Source organism: Uloborus diversus, chromosome 1 (assembly GCF_026930045.1).
Source record: "Uloborus diversus isolate 005 chromosome 1, Udiv.v.3.1, whole genome shotgun sequence".
In the NCBI taxonomy this organism is placed as follows: Eukaryota; Metazoa; Arthropoda; class Arachnida; order Araneae; family Uloboridae; genus Uloborus; species Uloborus diversus.
The window spans coordinates 245,878,167-245,903,963 of NC_072731.1; the positions used below are offsets into that span (position 1 = coordinate 245,878,167).

Consider the following 25,797-nt stretch of genomic DNA (forward strand, 5'->3'; position numbering starts at 1 on the left):
CATGTTCTCAGCAATCTCAGGAGTATTTTCAAGAAGTTGATTTTCTGTTGGGGAGGGAGGGGGGGGGATTGTCTCTGTTTACAATGCCGCTTCCGTACAAAATCAAAACTAATCTGCGTAAAATGAAATAAAGGCATCTAACTTTAAACCGCATATAATCAAATCCTCATAAAATGAGAGCTGACTAGTTAAAATTTGAATTGGGGTTTCCCCCATAAATGTCACTTCTTTTCAACATATTTAACCCCTCTTCCCCTTCATTAAACTGTCACACTTTACCATATCATCTCTTCTCCCTATGTCACATGTCAAGCACCTTACCATTGTTTTACATCATTTTATTTCAGCAAATGTATTATGCCACATTTCTTGTTGTCCTTTCCCTCACCCTGTCACAATTTCATGAACCTCCTCCCCCTCAAAGTGTGATAAATCTTTGCAGACGATCCCTTAATAGAATTCCCTAGAACATTAACTTTAATTTAATTTTACAGTAAAAAATATTTGAGACAGCTTCTTTAGAAACAAACTAAAACATTTAAAATACTTTTTTACTTTAACAAAAAATAACACAACTGAGTATGAAGCATTTTTACCACTATTATTCCCAGCTTCATCTCCAGAATCTGAACAACTAAATTTATCTTCATTGTTTGGTTCTTCTATTTGGTGTTGACTGAAACTGGGACTAACTCTGTCCTTTGTTTCACACACGTTAGCTTGATTATTGTAATTAGCACTGCTGCACTCAGAAGCATCCTCTTCAGAAATGACTTCAGATTCTAAAGAAGGTTCATCATCAAAATTTTCTTGAGGCAGTTCCTGTAAATGATAAATATGAACTAAAATTAAAAATTAAAATCACATTTAAATACCGTAAATACAAAGAGTTCAAGATAATTTTAATATGTACTATTTCTTCATCATATTTAGCTAAAACGACTATCTTATAACCGGTTTCTCATTATTATGGTCATATCCATTTTAGCTGTGACAAATCTATGTTTGATTAATGGTATTTTAATATGAGTGTACATAGACAATTCTGACAGCAGTTTAAAAATCTTCTATAATGTGATACTTCAATTGTTTTCATCTTTCAAAATCTTACCAAAACTCAACTTAGCTCTCAAGAATCAAGGCTCACCCACAGAGAGTGTTTTGTTCAGGTAGAACCTTCAGAGGTAATTATATAAAGTAAAACCCTTCTCATTTTGGACAATAACAGGACAAATTCTTTTGTCCGCAATAGAGGGGTGTCCGCAGGACAGGGGTTTAGTAATGTTATTTGCCTTGGAGTCGGAGAATTAAAATTTGTCCTCATTTGAGGGATGTCCGTTAGGAGGGGTTTTACTGTATATAGATTAAAAAGCGCTTCCCCAAAACAAGTACAAATGTTAATTTGTTTAGAAAACAGAAAAAAATATTTAGTTTGACATAGTAGACAAATCTTAACACAAATCATTTAAAATAATGTTTTGGTAGCTCTTGTTACATAGCATCTATTTCAAACCGGGCACTTCTACATTACATTAAAATTTAAACAACTTTTAAATAAAGTTGAAGCTTATGGAAACCGATTAGCATTCAATAGCAAATAGAAATGTTAATAGACCCAGGCTCTTCAATAGCATTCATATACACTGCATTGAGAACATATTTGGGTAATGGTATAAATGTTTCATTCTTAATTTTGAGAGGTTTTCTGAAAAATATAAATGAAATATGGTTTCACTACACATCAACTTATATATTGGTTCTCATCAACTTCAAAAATTATTTTTAAAAGTAGTATGAATGGTACTCTAAGAATCTTATTATATTTTACTTTTTCGAGCAATTTCCAGCAACAATTTTCAGATAGTTATTCTTACATAATTCTTAATACTGCTTGCGCTGCCTTTTCATTAATCGAACGTTTTTCCCTCTTTGATAACACCCTTCTCTTTTTCCTGGCCTCTTTGATCCGCAATACAAGAGCAGCTTCCATTTTCATAACATTTGCATTTCGCTTAGACACTAGTCTGAGAGTTTTAATATTAAAACTAAGTTCTGAACTTTTACAGACTTTTTTTGACGGACTTTTATTTCTTTGTATGGAAGATACACTCAATACCTAATTTGCTACCTTCAACACACTTTTTAGTTGTTCAAGAACACTGAGAATCTTCTCCTTTTCTTTGAATGTCAGAAACTCCCTTCACAAATTTTGATGAAACAGCACATTTAGGTACCATTCTATTTTATCAACTTTCAAATTTATGTATGAAAACAATGGGGTCGTTTCCAAACTTTTAAAAGCATTTTTTTTTTCAGAAAGAACATGCTTAAAAACATAGGATCTGACCATTTTTTAAATAATTTATTTAAGTTTAATATTTTAAAAAAATTTCTTAAATTTCTGTGCTTTCATTGTTTACACTTCTGTCGTGTGACATCACAAATGATGAAATGCTATTCAATGTTGCCATTCACAGAACAAAATATCTAATTCGCATCTTTACTCACGTGTATTGGCAACGATATGGTTGGTAGCAAGCGTAGAGCGCAATTTTAATTTGCTGCTTGATTATCATAACATGGAACCATGGTAGAAAGATGCACCAAAATGCATTATTTGTGACGTCATAAAGACCACGCCTTGTTTGAAAAATCGGACATTTTTAAAAAATTAATTCCAAAAAAAAAAAAAAAAATTTGGGAAAATGAAAGTATTTTCTGGGTCCATGTAATTTTTTTTTTTTTTTTTTTTTTTTGCTCATTCTATCCATTTCAATGAATAAAAGTAGTACTTTTGACTGAAGGAAACCACCCCATTGATGAAAAATGTAGAAGGTTATTTGTATACACTAACAAAGCGATATTTAGACTAGTGCCATTTGAGAACTTCCTTTGTCAGTGATGCTAAAGGGATGAGAGTCTATTCATGGGGAAACCAATATTTAGTAGCCGATAATGAAGTCGATACTTCCGTACCATTCCCAAAATTTTTGTGCTGCGGGACAGGAATTAGCATCAGTTTTAAAATTAATTAGTAGAGAAAAACTTGTGTTATAGCTACTTTGAGGACATCAAATCACATTGCAGCTTCACACATTCACTGCATTAAACTAAAACAGGAATGATCAAAGGTTCAACAAGAGCTTCTTTTTAAATTTATTTCCAAAGTGGAACATAAGACATTTGAGGCAGTGAGAAGCAAAAGGATGTAAGTGGCAAAATTAAAAATTTGGAGATAACCAGTACACATGGTAGGTGAACCTCTCTTCTGTCTTGAGGCAAGAGATGGTACTAGTAGCCCTCGTAGTTGCTGCTACACAGCATAATTTAGAAAATAATTTCAATGAAAGCCTACCTAGGAGCTGATCTTTAAACGTGTTTTACTCAAAACTTGAAAATGTCCACTTACATCACTTTGCTTCTCACTGCCTCATTTGAACTGGATTTCAGTGATAAACAGGTTCTGTGGAGGAATAAAAATCTTTCAAGTGAAATAAGTAATTCCGAGATTTTGTGGTCAAACAATTCATTATAATTTTTTCTTTTGACTTTGTCCTGCAAAGTTCAAAGCACAACTGAAGTCATAGAAATACAGTATTGTGGCAATTAATTGGGAAATGCATTTTTTTCCAAAAAATCAGTTTTATTCAATTTTTTCATGAATACATTTGAAACTAATAACTAATATGATCTCCTCGAGACTTAATAATATCACAGACACGTTTTGGCATGGAATGTACTAGACTGGCACATATAGTTTTATTTTCAGCGTCTTTGTATCATGTGTCAATAACAGACGAAATTAGCTTTTCCATCGTAGTACTGTCAAACTTATGAAGACGTTTTTTAACAATAGCCCACAAATTTTCAATCGGATTTAAGTCCGGTGAGTTTCCGGGCCAATCCGGTCCAGTAAGTTTGTTTTTAGAGCAGAAATTAAAAATTTGCTTCGATGTGTGATATCAAGCTATCGTGTTAAAAAACGTAATCTCCGTTCTGCCAAAGTTTAGACTTGGTTGCAAGCACATTTTGGGTCAATATTGATTCTTAGCTGGCATTATTCATCATTCCTTCTATGGGAACAAGGGATTATGTCCCTGAACCACAGAAATAACCCCAAAACATCATTTTAGGTGGATACTTGATTAATGTAATGCGGACGAAGAGGTTCTCCTTTGCTCCTTCTCACGAACCTGGGTCTAAATCCCTGAACCACAGAAAATAAAACTTTTCCCCAGTCCTCCTTAGTCCATGTTTTATACTTCCATGCCCATTATAACCTTTTTTTTTTCATATGAGGCATGAGTAGCTGCTTCTTGTACGGTAGACGTGCTTTCTGCCCCCGTTCTAAAAGCCTGCATCTCACTGTTGATGGTGCAATGTCAATACCAGCTGCCACCATGGACTTGGACAAATCAAAACTAGTTAATCAAGGATTCCTAACACTCATTCGATGTAAACTTTTGTCGTCAAGAGCCCAAGTTGATCTTTTTCGGCCTTATTTTCAATACGGTTGGTTCCAGCATTTCCTGTTGTCTTAAACCGCTGCCATATCCTCTTGATACTTGATTTACTCACTCTACATATTTTGGCTATTTCTTCTAACGTTTCAGAAGTGTGTTTTCTAAGTGCAATCACTTTAGCACATGTTTCAGGGCTGATATCCATGACTCTAATTACTCCGACAACAAGCAAGCAACTAACACTGCCAACTTCTAGACACTTGGCGAAAGAATTTATATACCTGCTACTTACCTGATGCGTAAAAACAGCTACTAGTTTGACAATAACTGCCATTTGAACTCTGAGCTGAAGTTGAGTGCTTATTTGTTCGCTTACGTGTGATAAAATGAAAAAAAAAAAGGCATTTCCCAATTAATTGCCACAATACTGTATTTTCACAATATATTTAATCAATAAAAATTACCTCTTCAGAATTGCTTTTTTCTAAACTGGAAGAAGACGACAGCTTTTCCCAGTGATTCACCAAACTTGATAGTTCTTGCTTCCTTTCCTCACTTGTTTTAGACACAATGTCCTTATGCTGCCAAGTGTTAGCATTTTCAATCAATTTTTGCTGCACGAGGCGGGTATGTGAGCCTACATTTTTGCTTGGAGATGGAGTTGAATGAACTGCCTTAGAAGTGGGCTGTTTCACAGGAGATGCTGTATAAACAAAATTCGATAATTGTAACAGAGTGGGGGAAAAGAAAAAAATAATAAAAATAATAAATAAAATGTTTAAATTATTCTAAAAGTATTACTGAACCCAAGATATATTTAAGGAATTCCAGTCAATGCTGAAAATTTAAAAATTGATTTCATGGGTCGTTCCAGGATTTCTTACAGGGAATGTTTTTTGTGAAAAATCAAATGATTTTGTGAAAAACCAAATAATTTTATTTTATTTTATTTCATTTTTATTTTTTGTAAAAACAAAATTTCAGAATTTTGAGGTGGTACAAACTGCATCGACACTTGAAGTTGAGTGTTTTCCCTCTTTTCTGTTGAGAATATCATTTTTAAGTGTTTTTCTAGCATTCGAGGGGGGGGGAGGCATCGCTCACTGGGAGATGGGCACCCCTCAAGTATCAATATTTATCTACCATTCTACATTATGTTAAATTATACTAGAAATGTTAATTGTATAGTATTCAAAATAACTGTAAAAAAAATAATAAATAAAGGCAGGAGTTCAGAATTTAAATTTTTGATCCAAGACACTGTTAAAGAGCACAGAATTTCGTTTAAAACTTATAAACCCTGTGATTTTTACAAAAATAAAATAAGATTTTATTTGTTTCCCTCTTAACAAAGCGTACTACAATGAATCGAAAATTCGAAAAATCCGACTCCTATAGTGGATGTAAAGAGATCGCAATCCTGAAAGTCAAGGCATCAAAAGTATAAAAACGGCTTGTAAAAGAAAAATTTTTGATACAATTATTTTACAATTGCATTTTAGTGTCCTATGGTAAACATATCATTAATATCTGGACAGAGTTGAAGCAAAAAAAAAAAAAAAACATCGATTCAGCATTTTAATTTTTGACTCATAAAAAAATGGAATTTAACTTTAAAAACTTGAAATTAGCGTTGTTACAAAAATAAAGAGACTTTTCATTTATTTGTGTTTTAATTCAGCAAAGTTAGCTTGAAAAAAGAATAAAATATAATTCTCATATCGGGTGTAAAAAGATTGCATCTTTCAAAATGTAGGCATCTGAAGAAAAAAACGGTAAATTAAGGAGTTTATTTAAAGAGAACTTTCTCCCAAAATAACAGTTAAACATTGCACCCGCAGACACTAAATGGCGATAAGTTTGAAGTTGGTAACCCTATCTAAAGCGATTACATCCCCCCCTCCCACCCCTACTATCATTTGCAGTTCTAAGTTCATTTTGCTGTACATTATTGTTTATTAAATCATGAGGGGGGGGGGGATTGCTTAAGATTCCTTTTCAGAGAAGGTTGACGCTTTTTCAGAGAAGTTTATAATAACCCACTGCATAAAATAAACAAGCAAAATTATAATCCAAACTGACTTTCAGCTGTTAATTTCTTTCAAAGAAAACAACAAGCGTTATATTTATTTGGCCGCAGTAGAATTTAACTTTAAAAAAGGTTCCAAACATTATCGTTTGTATACACGGAAATACACATTATTTTGTTTTGAGATTTGCTCTTTCAATAAACAATTTGTGAAAGATCAGTTTTTGTTTATCAGAATTTACAGTAGAATTTTGTGTAAGGTCTGTTTTGGTTGATCGGGACTTTGTGAAAGGTCCGTTTTGGTTGATCGGATTATTGTGAAGGGTCCGTTAACAGAACCAAATGTCCTCTGGCCAGACCCCTGGATTCATCAACTCTTTCAATATTTGTACACATAGTGGAACCACAGAAACCTGAACTAATAGGGCTGAGCCCTATTCAGACTCTGGAAAGTTAGAATTTACCAGATGGCCTATTTAAACTTTTGTTATTAGCTCAATATGATTTGAAAGTTTTTCTTTCCAGCTAATAAGGAATTAATTTTACATCCGATATAGCACGAGTGCTTTGTACGCCATCTACATCATAGTAGCAGGAGTATTGCTGTAACATGATTCCCACTCAAAAAATAAAATAAAAATAAAACACCTTAAAAAAAAATAAAGCACCCTGTTTTTTCACTTCTACAACATCGTAGGAAACTTCAAAACGTTGAAATGAAATGCAAATATAATTCTTGAACAGTTGCAGTCAATATTTTAATAAAATGTTTTTAAAAAAAAAGTAACATTCAACTAAAGCAGAAAGCAGTACAATTTGTAACTTGTAAAATACATATTGTTTCTAAAACTACATGGATTTAAATGTTTACTGGGAATCAAACACAATTTGAAGGGAAAAAAATAACTGTACATAAAATATACTGTACATACTTTCAGTAAGTATGTACAGTATATTTTATGTACAGTATATATGTACAGCATTATAAAGAAGTTCCAAATGAGCCCACTAATGCTAATGTTTATACATATTAGTGGGGTGTACACGGTACTAAATGTAATGCACTAACCTATTGTGTGGTTGTAAGCGTAAGGGAGAGGGGTGATGCTGCTGACCAACACTGCTGGAGCAACATTGCATCATCAAATTCAGTTTGTTACGTCAAAGAATGACAACTGAAATCAGTTTGCCACAATAAGGTACACAGCTGGCTGTACTATATGCTGTTTTCAAAGGTTTGCTAAAAGTAGCTGCCATTAAAAAACTAACTTAACTTTTCAATCATAGTTATTAATATTTTCTTTTCTTTTTTTTTTTTTCAAATCTAAATTTAAGCTTATACTTTGCAAGCTGTTTGAATTTTGGATCTCAGGGGTTTGGATTTCCGAGTTAACACTGTAGTGATAAATTGATTTTAAGGCAGATTTCACTTTTAAAATATGAAACCTACTCTTTTTCGTCACAGTTGTCTAGATGAGTACCCTCTATGAAGGTCAATTTTTGAATCATTACAGTGACCAGTTGAATCCATGCATTTACTAGCTTGTATAATGCTAATAACTCAATTTCATTTTGCTTTAAATTCAATTTGAAGGGCTAATGATACAAGTTAAGAAAAAAAATTAAATCATTAAAATAAATTTTGTTTATCTGTCCATTACTTAATGTGTCATCAAACACAAATGTATCCTTCATTCAAACAAATTTGAGTTCTTTTACAAAAACAATTCTTCCTTCCTAATAAATGTTATTCTCTTATTTGAACATTAAATTTACAGCAAAAGTATACGAAGGAAACAGTATACAACAAAAAAAGGGATTGAATGAACAAAAATTAATGTCAGGAATCACAAACTAAACATCAATCAAAATAATACATTAAATACACCTCCAGCTCAGTCAATTCCAGCAGAGGACTGCTAATAGGATGGAATTGAATGAGCTGGAGGTAAATTTCATGTATTTCTGCCTTAGTCCTGGCTATTACTTACTGAAAATAATACAATCTGCACAAACGTAAAGTGACATAAAAAGCAATAAAAAAATTAACAAATTAGTTACAGAGCATGGTTAAACACAATCTCAGAGTTAACATAAAAAAAATAGATGGGGGGGGACAGAAATTTCCTCCCAATACAATTGAAGAAGCAATCTAAATAAATCAACATGTGATAAAGGTGAAACAAAATAGAGGGACAATTTTAGCATGCTTAACACAAAGAGTGTCAACAAGAGAAATTAGCACAGCATCTCCAATCTTAATATTGAATTCACTTTTGAACTTATTTCACTCTGCAAAAACCCCTAATTCTAAACAATATGTTTAAAAAAAAGACACTTGTAGAAAAAAATATTAAATGGAACATATTAATAAAACCATCAAATAGCTAAATGCAACTTTAAGTTAAGGCACTTATTTGTAATTACACAAAAATATTAATTTTAATAAGTTTTTTTACTGCTTGTAGGACAAAAACTAATTTTGATATGTAAACAACTGCACAAAGAGATAAGTACCTTTTCCTTCATTTTGCAATGCTTGAATTGATGAACCGATTTCACTTGAAAAAGGTCCTTTGCTCACAGGTTTTGCATTACTTGTTAAAGATTTGACTGGCGAGTGCAGAACTCGATGTGGGGCTGGGACTGTTGGTTTCAGTTGCTTATTTTTAGAGGCATTTTCAAAGAGAGCAGCACGTTGAGCAACTGAAAGTGAAGCTTCAGCAACATTTTCGTTCGGCTTAGGCGACCCCTGCAACAGCGCTTTTTCAAACAATGCTTTACGAGCAGAAAGTGGCAGTTCTGCTGGGTCGATATCACGATTCACAGAAGCATTCATTTTCACAACTTCATCTGAAACATGGAGCAGTAATTTAAATGAAAACTTGCAAAGTAATTTTTAAAACACTAACATTAAAAAGATTTTTTTTTTTTCATTTAATCATACTTTATGAAACTAGAAAAACAATGACTAATACTTAATCGATAATCTTGATTTTACTTGCCAGAGCGCAAAATGACAATAAATAAAATCCAAATGATAAAAAAAAAGAGGTGGAGGGGTAGAAAACCTCTTTACTCATTGATTTAAGACTTAAGAGAACACAAGAGAAAAGCATGTTACGCATAACTGCTCACCTCACTTCTCAGCACTGAAGATTGGCAAATAAAAAAAGAGGGAGAAGATTTTATATGACTTAATTTGGCATTAATAAAATTTATCCGGTTGTTTAACTAATAAAATTAATTGCTATATCACTAACTATCATAACATTATTTAAAAAAAGGTTTTCAAACTTGAGTCTTGATAATTATTAACGCAATCAACCCTTTTTTGGCAAGGTGTACAAGAGAGATACATAAAGTCATTCTTCATTCTTAAATTTTTTTAATATTGCGTTTTAATTTGTTTTAGTAGGACAAGGAGTCATGTGACACAATCAATTCTCACCTCCGTTACCTAAACACAAAATGCCATTCCTCATTAACATGTGGCAGCAATGACATCAAATTTTATTTTCCATCATACAAGGGAGCCCACTTATTTATTTTCAGCCATAATTGAAGTTGTGAGATTTTTTTCGAAAAACAAAAAGATAGATTTTGCTTCAAAAACTTAGTAGGGTTATTCTGACTTCTCACCTCCGTGAACTTGAATTTTAGGGATGTAAATTAATGTAAAAAAAGAAGTGGCCATGTTTTCTCATGCTTAATATGTGCAGATTGTAGCAACGAAAAAAAAAATCCCTGAAAAATGAATCTATTAGGCCTACATTAATGAAAAATTCCTCACCTCCGTGAATCTCATCTCCGTGACAGACCCTTATCAATGTCATCATTTCTGAGGTGAAAATAAATGATGGAGGTGAAATACATCAATAATAGGCATTCTACTAAAATCATAAATTGCCAGTATATCCTCAAATTCAATAAATACTATTTTTAACATACACACATTTCAAACTACTAATTAAGCCGTACTTCAATTAAGGGAGCTTAATATTATATTCCCACTAATCATTAAAATAGCTGATGGTTTGCACAATTAACAAAACTACTACTTTGATATTAAATTAGCCTCGATTTTTAAATATTAAAAGTTTCTTTCTTTTTATTTCTATGAACAATGCCTTTTTTTTTTTCATTTATGAGTAAAATAACTGGAACTTAGCAGGGTCATTATGATTACTTCTAGTAGGTAACACTTTCATGTAAGAACAGAAAAAAAAGAGAACAAAAGGTTTCGAAATTGAAAAATATTTTCTTTCAAAAGTTACGTTTTCTGGAAAATGACCCATAAGCGATATAACGGATTTATATTTTGGAAACTAGTAATTTCTCATTTAACAGCATTGAGAAAGTGTTCTGTAAAGTGATGATTTTTTCTTTCCCTGATGCTACACAGCCATGATAGCTATTTATTTCAATGCACCAGCCAGCGACAACCTCCCAAAATGAAAAAAAGTGTAAAACAAATTTCAGCACTTCAGAATCTGATTAATATGAGTACAAAAACATTATTTTTGTGTTTTAATAATAGCCTTATCTATCACAGAAATGTGCTGACTTTTTTTTTTTTTTTTGTACCCAGTAATATTCGTTAGTTTGATTTCAGATTTGCTTTTTCAGTAAACAGTTTGTTCACGTGTTCGTTATCTTCTCTCATTCATCATCATTCTCTCCCCGCATCAGCAGTTCATACAAATAAATGTCTGACAGTTGCAGACAGCTTTTTTTTTCCTCTGCAGACAAACCCTTTTTTTCTTGGCAGACAACGTTTGTTTTTTTAGCGCGGACAAAACTGTCCGTGACAGGGTTTTGTTGTTCGTGACGATGTCGCCGTGTCGCGGCGTTTCTGCCACTGGGCAGAGTATCATTTGCTCCGTTAAAGACTTCTATGACCTGCAGACATCTTATAGTTAAGTAAAAAATGATATCATTTTCAAAACACTTCAAATTAAAAAAATATACATACAATGTCTCAGAAAATCTGAGGCAAACGGGGTTCACACCATCTCGGAAAACTGAAAACCAGGGCTGTGGAGTCGGACTGATTTCGGGGTAAAGGAGTCGGAATCGAGAGTTGAAGGTTTACAATTCCACGAGCCAGAGTAAAAGTGGAAGGCTATAAAATTTCCAAAGTCAGTCAATTTCTTTCCGACCCCCGCAACCCTGCTGAAAACTCGGTCTATCCAAAAAATTTTACTCTGTTTCGACAACATAAGGATGCCTACCTTTTGCTTCCTTGAACAATAAAAGTAATACATTGTCTCTACAAAGAGTATCATTTAAATTTAAAAATGAATTTCACTTTAATTTCTCCGAAAGGAATTTAGATCAGTTTTTTCAAAATGTCTAAGCATATTTTTGTGCGTAAATTTGTAGGCAACTAAAAAATTGCATTTTGACTGACTTGAATCCATTTTATAAGTTTCATCATGACATTTGAATGTATGTGTGCACCTCGCAAAACACAAAACTTTATAGAAGATTAAAATTTTTGCTATACAACTCACACAGCATCACAAGGTTCACTTCTCTAGTTAATTGCAATTGGACATTCCAAAAGAGCTGTCTGTTCTTTGTAGCAAAACAATGTTAAGTTCAAGTCCTTTTCGTATCAAGGAATTATCTCCAAGGCTTTCATCAATCCATCTTTTGTCGTCAATGAATATTTGTTGCCGCTGAAGGTGTTGCTGATATCGACCTCTCAATAGCTTTTTATTGCCTTGCTCCATGCAGCTAAGGAAGTTTTACAATAGCAAAAGATATTGATTTTCAAATTTTTATGCAAATCATCTTTTAGCCTTTACAAAATATATCTTAAAGTATAAATAAAGCACCTCGAATTAAACAGAACTTCGGAATTCTCTGACACTCTGGTTTTTGAGACAACTGTATCAGACTTCAACTTGTAATTTTCACTTTAATCCCTTAACGATCGAATAATTTTCCAGAAAACAGTCATAAAACTGTCAATTTTTTAATTAAGAAAATTACATAAAAATAAGTGTACAGAAAAACATGTGCATTCAACTTTTAATTTTTGACATTTTTTAGATTGATATTTTAAATTTTTTTTTAATTTTATGAAAGACCAACAAGCAAGCCCAAGCCAAGCAGTGAAAATTTAAGAAATATGTCTTTTAAATATTAAAAAAGGATTTTATTAACTTTTTGTGTAATATAAGTAAAGATTAGTAAATTTTGCTTGTGTGGTAAATTTCAAAGCATGAGCAGGGTGGCGACAGGAACTGTGAAAAAAATTTCCCTGACTTTTCCCTGATTAACTTCACCAAATTTCCCTGATTTACGTTACCAATGATAATAGTTTTCTTTCTTTGCTCTACTTGAAATCCATTGTATGTTTGGTTAAAATGCAGTATTTTTAACTTTTAAGTTGTGTAAAGTTGTTGAACTAAAGATATATTTTAAAAAGATGCTACATTTTTAATAAAATGGTTAAAAAATACATATCGAGTCAATTTTTTTTTTGGGGGGGGGGGGAATAAAAACCTACAAAACAGTATATTAAATTTTTGTACATGGAAAGATTATAGAAAATTAAAAAAAAGAATACTTTACTTCCAGAAACCACTTAGCATAAGAATTTTAAGAAACTATCAAAATTACTCTTAAAAACATATGTGTATTTATGATAGAACTAAAAAAGAATTGAAATTATTTTGAAATTAATTTTCAAACAGCATAATAATTGTTGCAAGAGTAACAAGTAATAGTGAAAGAATAGAAGTAATGTAGTTATTCTTAAATAACTAATTGACATATTTATGCAAAACAGATGAAACCATTTGACATCCATTCATAGGGAGCTTTTCTCTAATCAAGAACATAGGTTTTAATGAATGAATACAGCATTTTAACAATAAAAAAAAAAATAAAGATATTTACTTAAGTACACAAGTTAACTCTATTTCAAATGATTTCAGTATGTAACAAAAAAAAAAAAATCTTAGATTGCTTTTGCAACAAACAACTTTGAAATGCAAGAAAAAAAAAGAAAAAAAAAAAGAAATTAGAAGAATACAACTTGGTTATAAAATTAAAGCATCACTTAAGTCTGAAGAAAAGAAAACCTTTATAATCTGCTGTGACAACAAATAGTATAACGTCAAAAAACAAAGTTTTTTGTATTGAAAGTTCAATTTTAGCAATTAAATTAAAACACGAAGAAGTAATAACTTTTCAGTTTTTATAGTATTAATTCAAAAACCAAAGATTTCTTCTTGAAGTCATAATTACAGTACGCTAACTACTTTGAGACAATGGAATAAAGGCAAAGGAGATAAGGCATTAATGAAGGCTTCCTCTTTTGCCTGTATGGTCGTTTATTTTACGTAGCATTGAAGGCGTAAAAGGAAATTTCAAGCTAGGTAAAATAAACAACCTAACAGACACAGAAGCAATCTTAGGAAGTTTATCCTGTGGTTAATAAGATTCAATACTTTGACGTTGAGGAAAAAAGATGCACAAATATGCGGCAGTGTATAATCGCACCTCATTAATTTTAGTTTTTTTTTTTTTTTTGAACAGATAAATGGCGAAAAATGCGTAATGAATTAAAGTACTTAATTTTGTAAAGCAATTTTTTTTCCTTCATAAAATCAATTTTCCCTGATTTTTTGTTTTTTTTTTCGAAATTCCCTGATATTTCCCTGACTTTTCCCTGATTAATAAAGTTCCCTGACTTTTCCCTGATCTCCCTGATCTGTCGCCACCCTGATGAGATATAGAGGCCAAAGTCACAATCTGGACAGAAAAACCGAATTTCCTTCCTGAATCTCTGCAATTACATTTAAAATCTGCAATTACATGTATAATGGACTGGTGCTGCCATCTAGTGTTTAAAGAGAGAAATAAAATTTATTCCAGGCAAAATAAATGAATTGGTTTTAATAGTTTCGCCACGTTAATATTGCACACCCTAGCACGGCAATATCACGGGAGCGAGAAATAGAGGTCAAAATCCCAGCACGGCATTTTCACGTGAGCGAGAGGGAAGGGGTTAACTTAATTTAAATATCATAGATTGATATACCTTTCACGGACTGCTTGATTTCCCCATGTCCGAACTTCTGTGACTGCATTTGTTTTTCTTCTATGTTTGGCTGCTGAGCTGTACATTTTCTCAATTTTATAGGTGTTGCAACACAACTTTCAGTCTCCTGTGCAAAGTTTTTAAAAAATATTAACCTTTCAAAAAACTTCAACGAATATATTAACGCATGACAAAAAAGGATACTCAAACACCCTATATCTTTAGTATTTTCTATGAGTTTTCATCTCTTGGTTAAGGTTTTATTACGAGTTTATGAAAAATATCTGAAAGTTAAAACAGAAAATCGAGGAGTGTTATTGGAGAGTCATTTAAAAAAATAATTAATTAAAACGTACCATTGACAAAAATAGGAATGAAGCAGTGTTCCATTAGAGGAAAAAATGTGGTTGAGAAAATCTCACCCTCTGTTGATGTTAGAGTGATTTTTTTTTAATTGGGAGGTTTTTTAAAAAATCTCATAATTCCATTTAATAGGCATGAAAAAATTGTGAGAAAGTCTCGCATCGAAATTTTTCGAGAGAGATTTATAAGAGTGCTATTCTCTTGGACTTGCACTCCATTGGGAACCCTAGAATAAAGTATACGAGGGCTGCTATTTATATTTCTGGCCTCGTTGCTAGGTGACAGCAGACGATTTAAATAGGAAGTTTGATGTTTTTAAACATAAATTCTTCCGAAAGATTTGCCATTTTAGCTTGATTTGTGTTGTTTACAGTAAAAGTAAAAATTCATCTCACTAAAAAAATGGAATTGACTTGTGAACATTTTGTGCGATTTTTTTCATAACTTTCGACGTGGATTGTCAAGACAAGATTGCTTTGATGAACTTAATTCTTTATACAGCGATAAAGCACCATCCTACAGCACTGTAAAAAACTGGTATAACGAATTTAATCGTGGTCGATGTTCGATCCAGGATGAATGCCGTGCAAGTCGTCCAAAAACAGTTGTTGTACCAGAAACTATTGACGCTGTGCGTGAACTGATAAAGCAAGATCTTCATGTGACATTGAGGGAGCTCTGGACATTTGTACGACAAGCATCAACAAAATTTACATGCACATTTGGCCGTAAAATTTTTTTGTTCGCATTGGATCCCGTATAATCTGACAAACGTTCAAAAGAAGGCTCGTGCCGATTGGTGCAGAGAAATGTTGACAAAATATGTTAAAGGGGTATCAAAGGCTGTTTATAATATCTGCACAGGTGAGAATCATGGATCTATGCATATGAGCCGGAAACAAAACAGCTATCGACTGTATGGATCTTCCAAGACGAGCCAAATCCGACAAAAGTTGTTCGACAGAAAAGCACATCGAAACAAATGGTTGCCTTTCTTCGGAATTACTGGTCACGTGGCAACAGTGGCATTAGAGCAACGCAGGACAGTCAATTCTGAATGGTACACAACCATTTGTTTGCCAGAAATCATCGGAGAAATTCGAAAAAAGCAGAAGAAAAGGCGAATCATTCCGCATCATGACAATGCGAGCTCTCACACATCAGCTCAAACAAAGGAATTTCTGAAAGGCGAAAACATTGAATTAATTGGTCATCCTTCATACAGCCTTGACTTAGCACCCAATGACTTTTTTTTATTCCCTTACATCAAAAATAAATTACGTGGACAACGATTTTCGACACCTGAAGAAGCGGTTGATGCATTCAAAATGCATGTTTTGGAGTTACCTAAATCGGAGTGGAAAAATTGCTTCGAAAACTGGATCAAACGTATGCAAAAGTGTATAGAACTTCATGGAGAATATTTTGAAAAACAATAAAACCAATTTTGATGACAAAAATTTGCTTTTTCACTATTAGGCCAGAAATATAAATAGCAGCCTACGTATATGAGACAGCGAGAAGCAAAGGGATGCAAGTGGCAAAATTAAAAAATTTGGAGATAACCAGTACAAAAGGTAAATGAACCTCTCCTCTGTCTTGGGGCAAGAAATGGTACTAGTAGCCCTGGTAGTTGCTGCTATATAGCGTGATTTAGAAAAAATTTCAATGAAAGCCTACCTAGGAGCTAATCTTTGAACGTGTTTTACTCAAAACGTGAAAATGTCCACTTGCATCCCTTTGCTTCTCACTGCCTCATACGTTTTTTACACTTCGTATCAATAATGTGATTTATGTTTTAGGTGAAAACAAAGGCTCACAACAGATTTTCAGTTTGTACCTCTCAAACATTTTGAAATTAATAAAAATTCTACTTGCTACTGAATACAGTAAAACCTGTCTACAAAGATAGTGTTGGGACGTAAAAAAAATATCGTAATAGACAGGTTATCGTTATAGACAGTTTGATTATTCATTCTAACATTTTGCTGGGGCCAAAAAAATATTGTTATAGACAGGTTATCGTTATAGACAGTATCGTTATACACAGGTTTCACTGTATACTGAAAATACGTTAACTAGATATGAGGCCCCTAGTTTCAAAACCGGACACTTGTAGAAAACCAAATTTTACAGGAGACGTAAAAGTCCGGTTTTGAAACTGAGGCAGACCTTCCCGCCCTATTTCAAGGGGGAAAGAAGCGGTTTTTGAACCGAATATTGAGCAGGCAAATAGGCCTTATGATTCTCTACAAGATTAACAAAAAAAAAAGAAAATCGAATTTTTTGCAAGTATCCGGTTTTGAAACTAGGGGCCTCATACAATCTATAAATTTCCTAACCAATACAATATGTACTGATTTCAAAGATTCCCTATTCAGTCAACTCTGCTCATTTGGACCACCGGTCAATCAGACGCACCATCTATTCGAACCAAATCTTAAAGAACTGAAACAAATCTCATTACGTAAGCCTAATGTTATTCGCTTATTGAAACCGAAAACCCATTTAATCAAACCAAAAAACAAATAGGAAAAAAATCATGAACTGCCCACTTGAAGCAAGTTTAAGGTGGATCAGCGAACTTCAAAATTAATCCATTAAAAATAGTATGTTTCGATTTATGTATTTTTAGATCCAGGACTGTTTAGTTTAAATATTAAATTAAAAATAAAAACTTACCAAAGTTGCAGCAATTGCTTGATCCCATGCTTTTAACTCTCTATTCTGCCTAGCAATATCAACATCATCATTTCGAACATTACTCCTTTTAAGAGGGGGCACGCAAGAACCATCCGATTCACCACTTGATGATTCTACCTTATTTACAGATTTACTAGTCTGAGACAGTTTAATAGTAAAAGTGCTAGACTTAGTTTCAGCTTCTGTGGAGGGAGAATGAGGAACATTAGTATTCTTCTCTAATTGCTTGGTGTTAGTAGTTAAGCCAGAACGAGTAGATTTTTCTGGTGAGCAAAGTTCTTTGCTGTTGGTAGAAAATACATATGTCTTGATATTATTGACTTGAGGCTTGCAAGATTCCGCATTTGTAATTTCTTCTTCCATTTGATCTGAAAATATTTTAAATGAACTCAAATGCATTGTGTCAGGGAAATCAGAAAACAAATACTTTAAGAATTTATTTTAATACAACAAAATAAAGCATTTATAAAAATTGCCAAGATCCCATAGCTTTCCAAAAAAAAATCCTGCAAGTATAAATCAATATTCATGAGATTAAATACCAAAGTGGAAAAATTCAACATTTTTTTAAAAAATTATTTATTATAAACAATGTTGTTAGATTAAATTTTGAAGTTTCTAAATCTACTTACTATGGTAGAAGAATCAACATCCTGAAACTTTTTTACTCAGTAGTCCAAAAAAGATTTATTAACATTGCCCTATATTTAACACATTTGTATTTTTGCGTTGCATACCATGTGGTTAAAATGTTACTTTTGAAACATCCCCAAAACTACATGTGGACTCTTAAATAAAAACTAACCCTGCTTATAAAAAGGTTTAGGAACAAGATACCATTTCATACAATAAATAGTTTTAAGCAGAATACTAAGGACAAAGCCAGAAAATAATACAGGGCTCCCAACACATTTTAGCCATAGAAAAGGGTAAAAGAGGACCACTTTGAATCAAAAAGGGGACCAAAGAGGACTAGTTTGGATTAAAAAGAGGACCTTGGGAGGACCATTCATAGTTAAACCCAGGGTAGCACCAAAAGGCAAATTAGCTGCCTGGCAATAAATACGTGAAGATAATTCGTTAATTAACCAAAATAATGATTTTTAATGATAAATCCTTATCACCTTCTGTATATCTGAACTTCTTATCCATTGAATTATATTACTCACACAAACATTTGGATGGGGGGGGGGGGAGTGACAAGCAAGCATGTGACTGACCATCTTACAGAGTAAATCAATCAGTGCATACCTAATAAAGACCTTTCAGATACAGTTATTACAGTAAACACCTTAGTACATAGTAGTTTACAAAATTTTTCACATAACCAGTTTAAAGAGAATTCATTTTGATATAAGGTACCGCAAGACAAGAAGATATAGTTTGGAGGCCAGGAGGTCCCCCTCCCCCTCCACAGCCCTTGGTTTTTACACATATTTCCAGCCAAAATATGGTAAGTTTATATACATATGAGAGTTTATGACCAAACACCAAAGCAGGAGGTAATTTCTGGCTACGCTACTAACTGACTAAGTTCAAAAATATTAGAGGTTTGCAAATCATTTATTAGTATGCTAAGTATCCAAATCATTTCTTCATATGTATGTATTATTTGTTCGGGCACCAAAAAATATTGTAACTGTCTTCAAGTACATATAAAAATTAGTGAGAAAGAAAATTTTTTTATTAAAGTCACCATACCCAAAAATATACAAATGCTGCTTAAGCGATAAATACACTGAATGTAAATTTGAGCCTGCTTTTACTGGATAACTTAATTTAATAAATGAATGTGTAAGTTTAGATTCATAGAGCTATATTTTCAAATTGAAAATACTCATTATGAGTACTTAAAAAAATACGGATACAAAGTTTTTTAGTTTTTAAAAATAAAATTAAAAAATTTGAGGTAGCACATGTCAAAACAGCTTCCAATTTTAAAAAATATTAAAATAATTACAAGATGCAAAAGGATTGAAATCTTGCACAAGAGAATCAAATTTTCGCGAAGTATGTTCACTGTTAGCATAATTTCAAAAAAAAAAAAAAAAAAATATTCTCTAAAACTAAACATGACTAAAATTGAACATAAATATGCTAGTCTAGGATAGCATATGTGAAAATATTCGATTGCGCAAAATATAAAAATATGTACAAGATGCAAAAAGATTGAAATCTCAAAGACAAGAAGCAATTCCTCGCGAAGTTCGAGTAAGTGCAATACTGCTATGGTTCCATAAATAAGAAAGTTTATTATCTATTAAAATTAAACAAAAAATAAGCTATTCTATGATGGCGTATGTCAAATTAACTTCCGACTGCCAAAAAATATCATAACATTAACAAGATGCAAAAAGATCGCGAAGTGCGAGTAAGTTCAATTTGTCCATGGTTTCGAAAAAAAAAAAAGTAGTTTATTACCTATTAAAATTAAACAAAAAATAAGCTAATCTATGGTGGCGTATGCCAAAATAACTTCTGATTGACAAAAATATCAAAATTATTTACAAGATGCAAAAAGATTGAAATCTCAAACACGACAAGCACTTTCCGCGAAGTGCGAGAAAGTTCAATGTTGCTATGGTACCAAAGATATAAAAATAAATTGTCTATTAAAATTAACCAAAAAAATAAGCTAATCTAAGGAGGTGTTATGTTAAAATAACTTCCGATTGCCAAAAATATCATAACATTAACAAGATGCAAAAAGATCGCGAAGTGCGAGTAAGTTCAATGTTGCCATGGTTTCGAAAAAAAAGTAGTCTCCTTATCTATTAAAATTAAACAAAAAATAAGCTAATCTATGGTGGAGTGTGTCAAAATAACTTCTGATTGCCAAAAATATCAAAATATTTACAAGATGCAAAGAGATTGAAATCTCAAAACCCAGGAAGCAATTTTCGGCAAAGTCCAAGAAAGTTTGATTTTATCATGGTTCCGAAAAAAAAGTTTATTATCTATTGTAATTAAACATAAAATAAGTTAATCTAAGTTAATGAATGTTAAAGTAACTTCTGATTGTCAAAAACATCCAAATATTAACAAGATGCAAAAAGATTGAACTCGCAAACACAGGAAGTAATTTTTCGCGATGCTACATATCGGACACAAGTTCAGAAAATTGCACTGATAAAACATTCTTGATTTTTTTTCAAGTGCTTACGAACCCGTGAAAAATATCGGTAGCAAAATGCTTTGATTTCACGTCATAACTCTTCCCCCAAACTTCTCCATTTGCTAGATTTCCATGTTAAAGCGGTGGGAGGAGGAGTAATGACGTCAATCTGAAGTGAAATAATATCAGAAAGTCAAGTTCAATAGAAAAACGGCGCCGCGGCAGCGTGTTCGGGCTTAACACAGTATCTTTTAATGTAATGAAAATTTTTAAAATCTGATTTTTTAGTAAAAACAATACAAAAGCGGACTAAACAGACCAAAATGTTAAAAAGCGGTCTAAAACGGACTTTACCCTAAAAAACGGACTTTGGCGGGAAAAGCGGACCATTTGGGAGCCCTGATAATACAATTGAAGAACCTTACCTAAAAATATTATCTTACAAATTGATAGAATCATTTTGTGTGGGTGTTAATGTTTAATATAGCATATTATAAGTAACTTCACTTCAGAATTCTACCATTTTAAGCTCAATACTTTTTTTTAGAACAAAAGAAAACTAAAAAAACTAAATGTAGATAAGCACTAAAATTATATTTCCACTAGAGGAAACAAAAGTATAAAGACTGGTAAAAAATATAGTTTAACAAATAAAAAGTGAAAAACATCCAAATTTGAGATGCATCAAATACCATATTTTGCCAAAAATTGAATATTTGTTAAAAAATTTTAAATTGCACTATTTGAATTTTACACCAATATAAAATTGAAAATGCAACACACAATTGGCTTTATAAATAATTCCATGCTTAAATTCTAAGATTACCATTGTCATTTGAAGTTTGTTTCCTCAGAGCAGCTAAGCCTCTAACTTTAGTAGCTGAATGAAATGGGCCGAATGGATTATCTTCAGCCTTGTTTCCAGCTGCTAAAGAACCTGCATTGTGGTTGACACTTTTCAAACACTGACGTTTTGCATCTTCTGTAAAATTTGTTAAAAGGTTCAATACAACAAAAAAGGTTTCAAAAAATATAGAAATGTAGAATATATTTAAGGCAACTAAAGGAAAAGAATTCAATTAACAGTAGAGAACAATAATTATTATTGAGTGTTTTGTCTTTTTTTTTACTTTAGGTTAATCTTATTACTTCTAACCCCACCAGAGAATTGTGTACTAGGAAACTGAGTCTTCCTGCTTCCCATCTCCACTCAACCCCTCTCCCCCAAAAATGAGATCTCAAAAATTCTTATGTACAAGTAAAATTTTATGTTTCACAAAATAAATGAATTTGATGCATTTAAGTACAAATTATAATTTTAACACGTAATTATTTTTGTTACTCAAAGTTTAAGTTTGCATTTACTCTTTCTCCAAGGGGGGAAATATTGTCTGCATTCAGACAAAGATCATTTGGTTCAAAACAAGTTTTGTGACACTGTCAATTTAAACAGTCTTGCCATTACGAAAAATAGCAAAAATCATTTTACAGACCACCAACTCATACAATAAGTATTCATGCGGCTTTTTGATTTTATAATCCGTCTACAGCATGAAATAACTGTAAAATCTAATTCATTGCAGCGGTCCATCTTTTTTTTTTTTCTTCTTCTTCTCTCTCTTTTTTTTTTTTTTTTTTTTTTTTTTTTTTTTTTTTTTTTGTGGCCTTAATAATTTTTGCCAGAATTTTGAAAATGTGATTTCAGTTCTAAAAAATCCAAAGAATACAATTTGAAGTTTATCCTTATAGATGTTCTAATGGAAAAGAGTACCCTTTTCAAAAAAAAAAAATCCACAGGGAAACCTGTTTGTTCTGTAATCAACATTACACTTTTAAATCAAGATTGAATAATCCCTAGACATATCAACTTTTGCACATCAATTAGCAATTGAATCTTAAGTTTCAAACATTAATCAACCTTGAGCAAAAAAGTTTTAATCAAAGGAATACTTTACAAGACATAAATCCAGAACATTAGAAAAATCAACTAGTTTCAAACACATTTCAAATAAATTTCATAAAAATACTTTTAAACAATAAAGTTAAAAAAAAAAAAATCAGGATAGTAACTATTTAGTTCACAAGAAAAAAAATTACATGTCGTACTGTAGCTTACCAGTATCATGAGCAGGTTTTTTTAGAGCTGCCAATCCTCGAGACTTAGAAGTTGCGTATGGGACAAATGGTGACAATGTAGGTTCTTCTATGTTCTCCTTTTCTTGTCCACTGCTCAAAGAAGCATCTTTTTGCATTTCAATGCACTGCCGTTTGGGAGATTCTTCCAGATCATTTAAAGTCCCATCTAAAATATTTGAATAACAGGTTCATGCACAAAGAAAATAAGTAACTCAAAATTTATGTGCAATAACACAAAATAAAAGTGTAGACCCCCCCCCCCTAAAAGACTTATTCAGTTTTACTATGCAACTTTACTTGATGTAAATAATTTACATTATAAAATGCAAACTTTGAATTTAAAAATTTATTTTTGTGAAAAAACTATAAATTTGCAATTGCAAAATTAAAACAATAAATAAAAATAATAATGAAAATGTTGGAAGTTTTTACTGAGTAAAACTATCTTGTCATTTTTTTGAAAATTATCAAAGAAAGACAAAATTTTTCAAAGATAAATTTTGGTTTTTGAGATGATTGTGATAAGTTTATTTTCGTTATGGGTTTGCATTCCCAGTCATGTACAAGATTCTGCTTTTCATTTCTTACTGTTCAACACAACCACACCTCATTTTTTATTTCCAGATTTAATTTATTACTGAGCTTTTTGCAAGTTAAAATATCTTCAAAATTAATTTAACTACTCTTAATTGAGATGAAAGTAAAAAAGAACCATTAAAAATAGAAACAGAAAGCCATATGCTACATGTGCTCTTGTTTTTTGAAAAGTGTCAGGATTTTGAAAATCAAGATTAATAGAAATAAATAACATTGTGTAGAAAAGTGAAATTAAAAATAATATTTTATTGCACAAAACTTGCAGATCTGCAAGCTTTGTGCAATAAATCATTATTTTTAATTTTACAAGATTAATATCTTTGATTTCATTTTGCATTTGTTGAATAAGCCATGTTGATGTTGGCTCAAAATTATCTGTGAAGACTTACCAACAATATTTGAATTTTAATAACAAATTAACGAACGTTTCCAAAGCGCCAATATACTTATGATTTAAATACAGTTAAACTCTCTTTATACGGTTAAGACGAACATTTTGCTTGTTAAGTTTGGTTTGGTAGGTATTTAATAATATTTAAAGTTTTATGGATAATATGTGCAATAAACTGAAAGTGCTGGCTAGCTAATACAAATAAAATTTAATCCAACTTCTTCACCGAAAATGTTCATGACTGAATGCTTTAATTTTCTTTTTTAGAAATTATTCAACATTTTGTGAGATTGTAGGAGGTCCATTGTGGAAAGATAAGAACATGTTAAGTCTTTTGTATAGAATAAAGCTTGAATCTGAGGACATTTCAATTTATTTGGAGGCTAGCTGCTTTGCCCGGTCTATCATGAAAATGAAAATTGTGTCAAGTGATTTATGCTCAACAATCAGGCTTAAATAAAAAATAAAACATCAGGCAAAATTTCCCTTCCAATCAATGATGACAGTATTAAAATGCTTTTAAGAAATTAAAATGGAAAAGATAGATTTAAAAAGCGTAACCATGGAAACACGAAAATTAAAAAAATATAACTTGATAATAAAATGATTAACTTGAATGGAAATAGGATTTTTAGAACTTGATTTAAAAAGTCTGCTGTAAAACATAAAATTAAATCTAGTTCTTATACTATCTTCTTGATAAATAACTAGATTGTGTATTTCACACTTAGAAAACTTTAACTATTCTAAATAATTCTTTGACTTCATTATGCTGTTTTTTTTTTTTTAATCTTTAAAAATCGAGGCCAATTTAATATCAAAGTAGTAATTTTGTTAACTGTGCAAACAATGATCTATTTGAATGATTAGTGTGAATCTAATATTAGGCTCTCTTAATTAAAGTACGGCTTAATTAGTAGTTATCCTTTTACAGGGTTCATACTCAACTTAGAAAATCAAAAGTATGGAGTTTTTAAGGAGTTTCGCAGGAGTTCATTTTATTTTTTAAGGACTAGTTTCTTGTTTAAAGATGTATTTTTTAAAATTTATCTCAGAAAAAATATGTACAACTCTAATATTATTTATTTATTTTTTCATACAAAACATTGAACTCACGTAAACATACTACATAAATTTATAGTAAAATATGCATTTACTGCATTTTCTTTGACGTCAGCAGCCTCGGAATCAAATTCAAATACAAGGGGGGGGGGGGGGAGGGTAAATAAAAGAATTTATAGAAGCCAAAAAAAAAAAAAACTTGAAAATGGTACTTTGAAAAATCTACAAGATGTTATTTTACAAATAGCTATATACATAATCGTCATAAATTTGGAAAAAAATTTTGGATGTGGGGAAGAAATTTGTCTAACGAAAAAATCGGATTTCCGGTATTAGCAAACGAATAAATAGCGGAATTTTGGTAAAATTAGGTACAACGTAATCACTCATATCGGATTGGCGATAGAAAAACATTTTTAAGGTCATGTAGAATAAAAAAATAAGGAGTTTTTAAGGAGATAATAGCAGTTTTAAGGGCCCTTATTTTCTTTTCTTAAAAAGCAGGAGTTTATAAGGAGTTTGTAAGGAGCGTACGAACCCTGTTTTAGTTCAAAACTAGCTGCGTTGCCCGGCTTTGCCCGGTGCACCTTGAAAATACAAGTTGTGTCAAGTGACGTATATGCAACAATCAGGCTTAAATAAATTTTAAAAAAACATCAGGAAAATTTCCCTTCCAAACAATGACGTTAAATATTAAAATACTTTTAAGAAATTAAATCGAGAAAGATGGATTTAAAAAGCGTAACCATAGAAACACAAAATAAAATAAGTTTAAGGAATTAAATTGCGAAAGCAAATGGTTAACAATTTGAATGGAAATGCGATTTTTTTGAATTTGATTTAAAAAGGCTTGTACGCTTTTTTTCCTTTGGAGTTAGA

At 31.7% G+C, this 25,797-nt stretch overlaps 1 protein-coding gene across 1 annotated transcript in view; it reads right to left on the reverse strand.

Moving 5' to 3' along the window:
• LOC129226439 (anillin-like) overlaps positions 1 to 25,797 on the reverse strand; it is a 55,179-nt gene that overhangs the window by 17,411 nt on the left and 11,971 nt on the right. Inside the window, exons 2-8 of the mRNA XM_054861045.1 lie at positions 22,849 to 23,034; positions 21,559 to 21,714; positions 17,597 to 17,985; positions 14,552 to 14,678; positions 9,010 to 9,345; positions 4,928 to 5,166; positions 597 to 822 (exon numbers count right to left, since the gene is read on the reverse strand). Of these exons, the coding sequence (XP_054717020.1) occupies positions 597 to 822; positions 4,928 to 5,166; positions 9,010 to 9,345; positions 14,552 to 14,678; positions 17,597 to 17,985; positions 21,559 to 21,714; positions 22,849 to 22,984 (1,609 nt within the window). The 5' untranslated portion in view covers positions 22,985 to 23,034. The remainder of the gene's footprint in view (positions 1 to 596; positions 823 to 4,927; positions 5,167 to 9,009; positions 9,346 to 14,551; positions 14,679 to 17,596; positions 17,986 to 21,558; positions 21,715 to 22,848; positions 23,035 to 25,797) is intronic.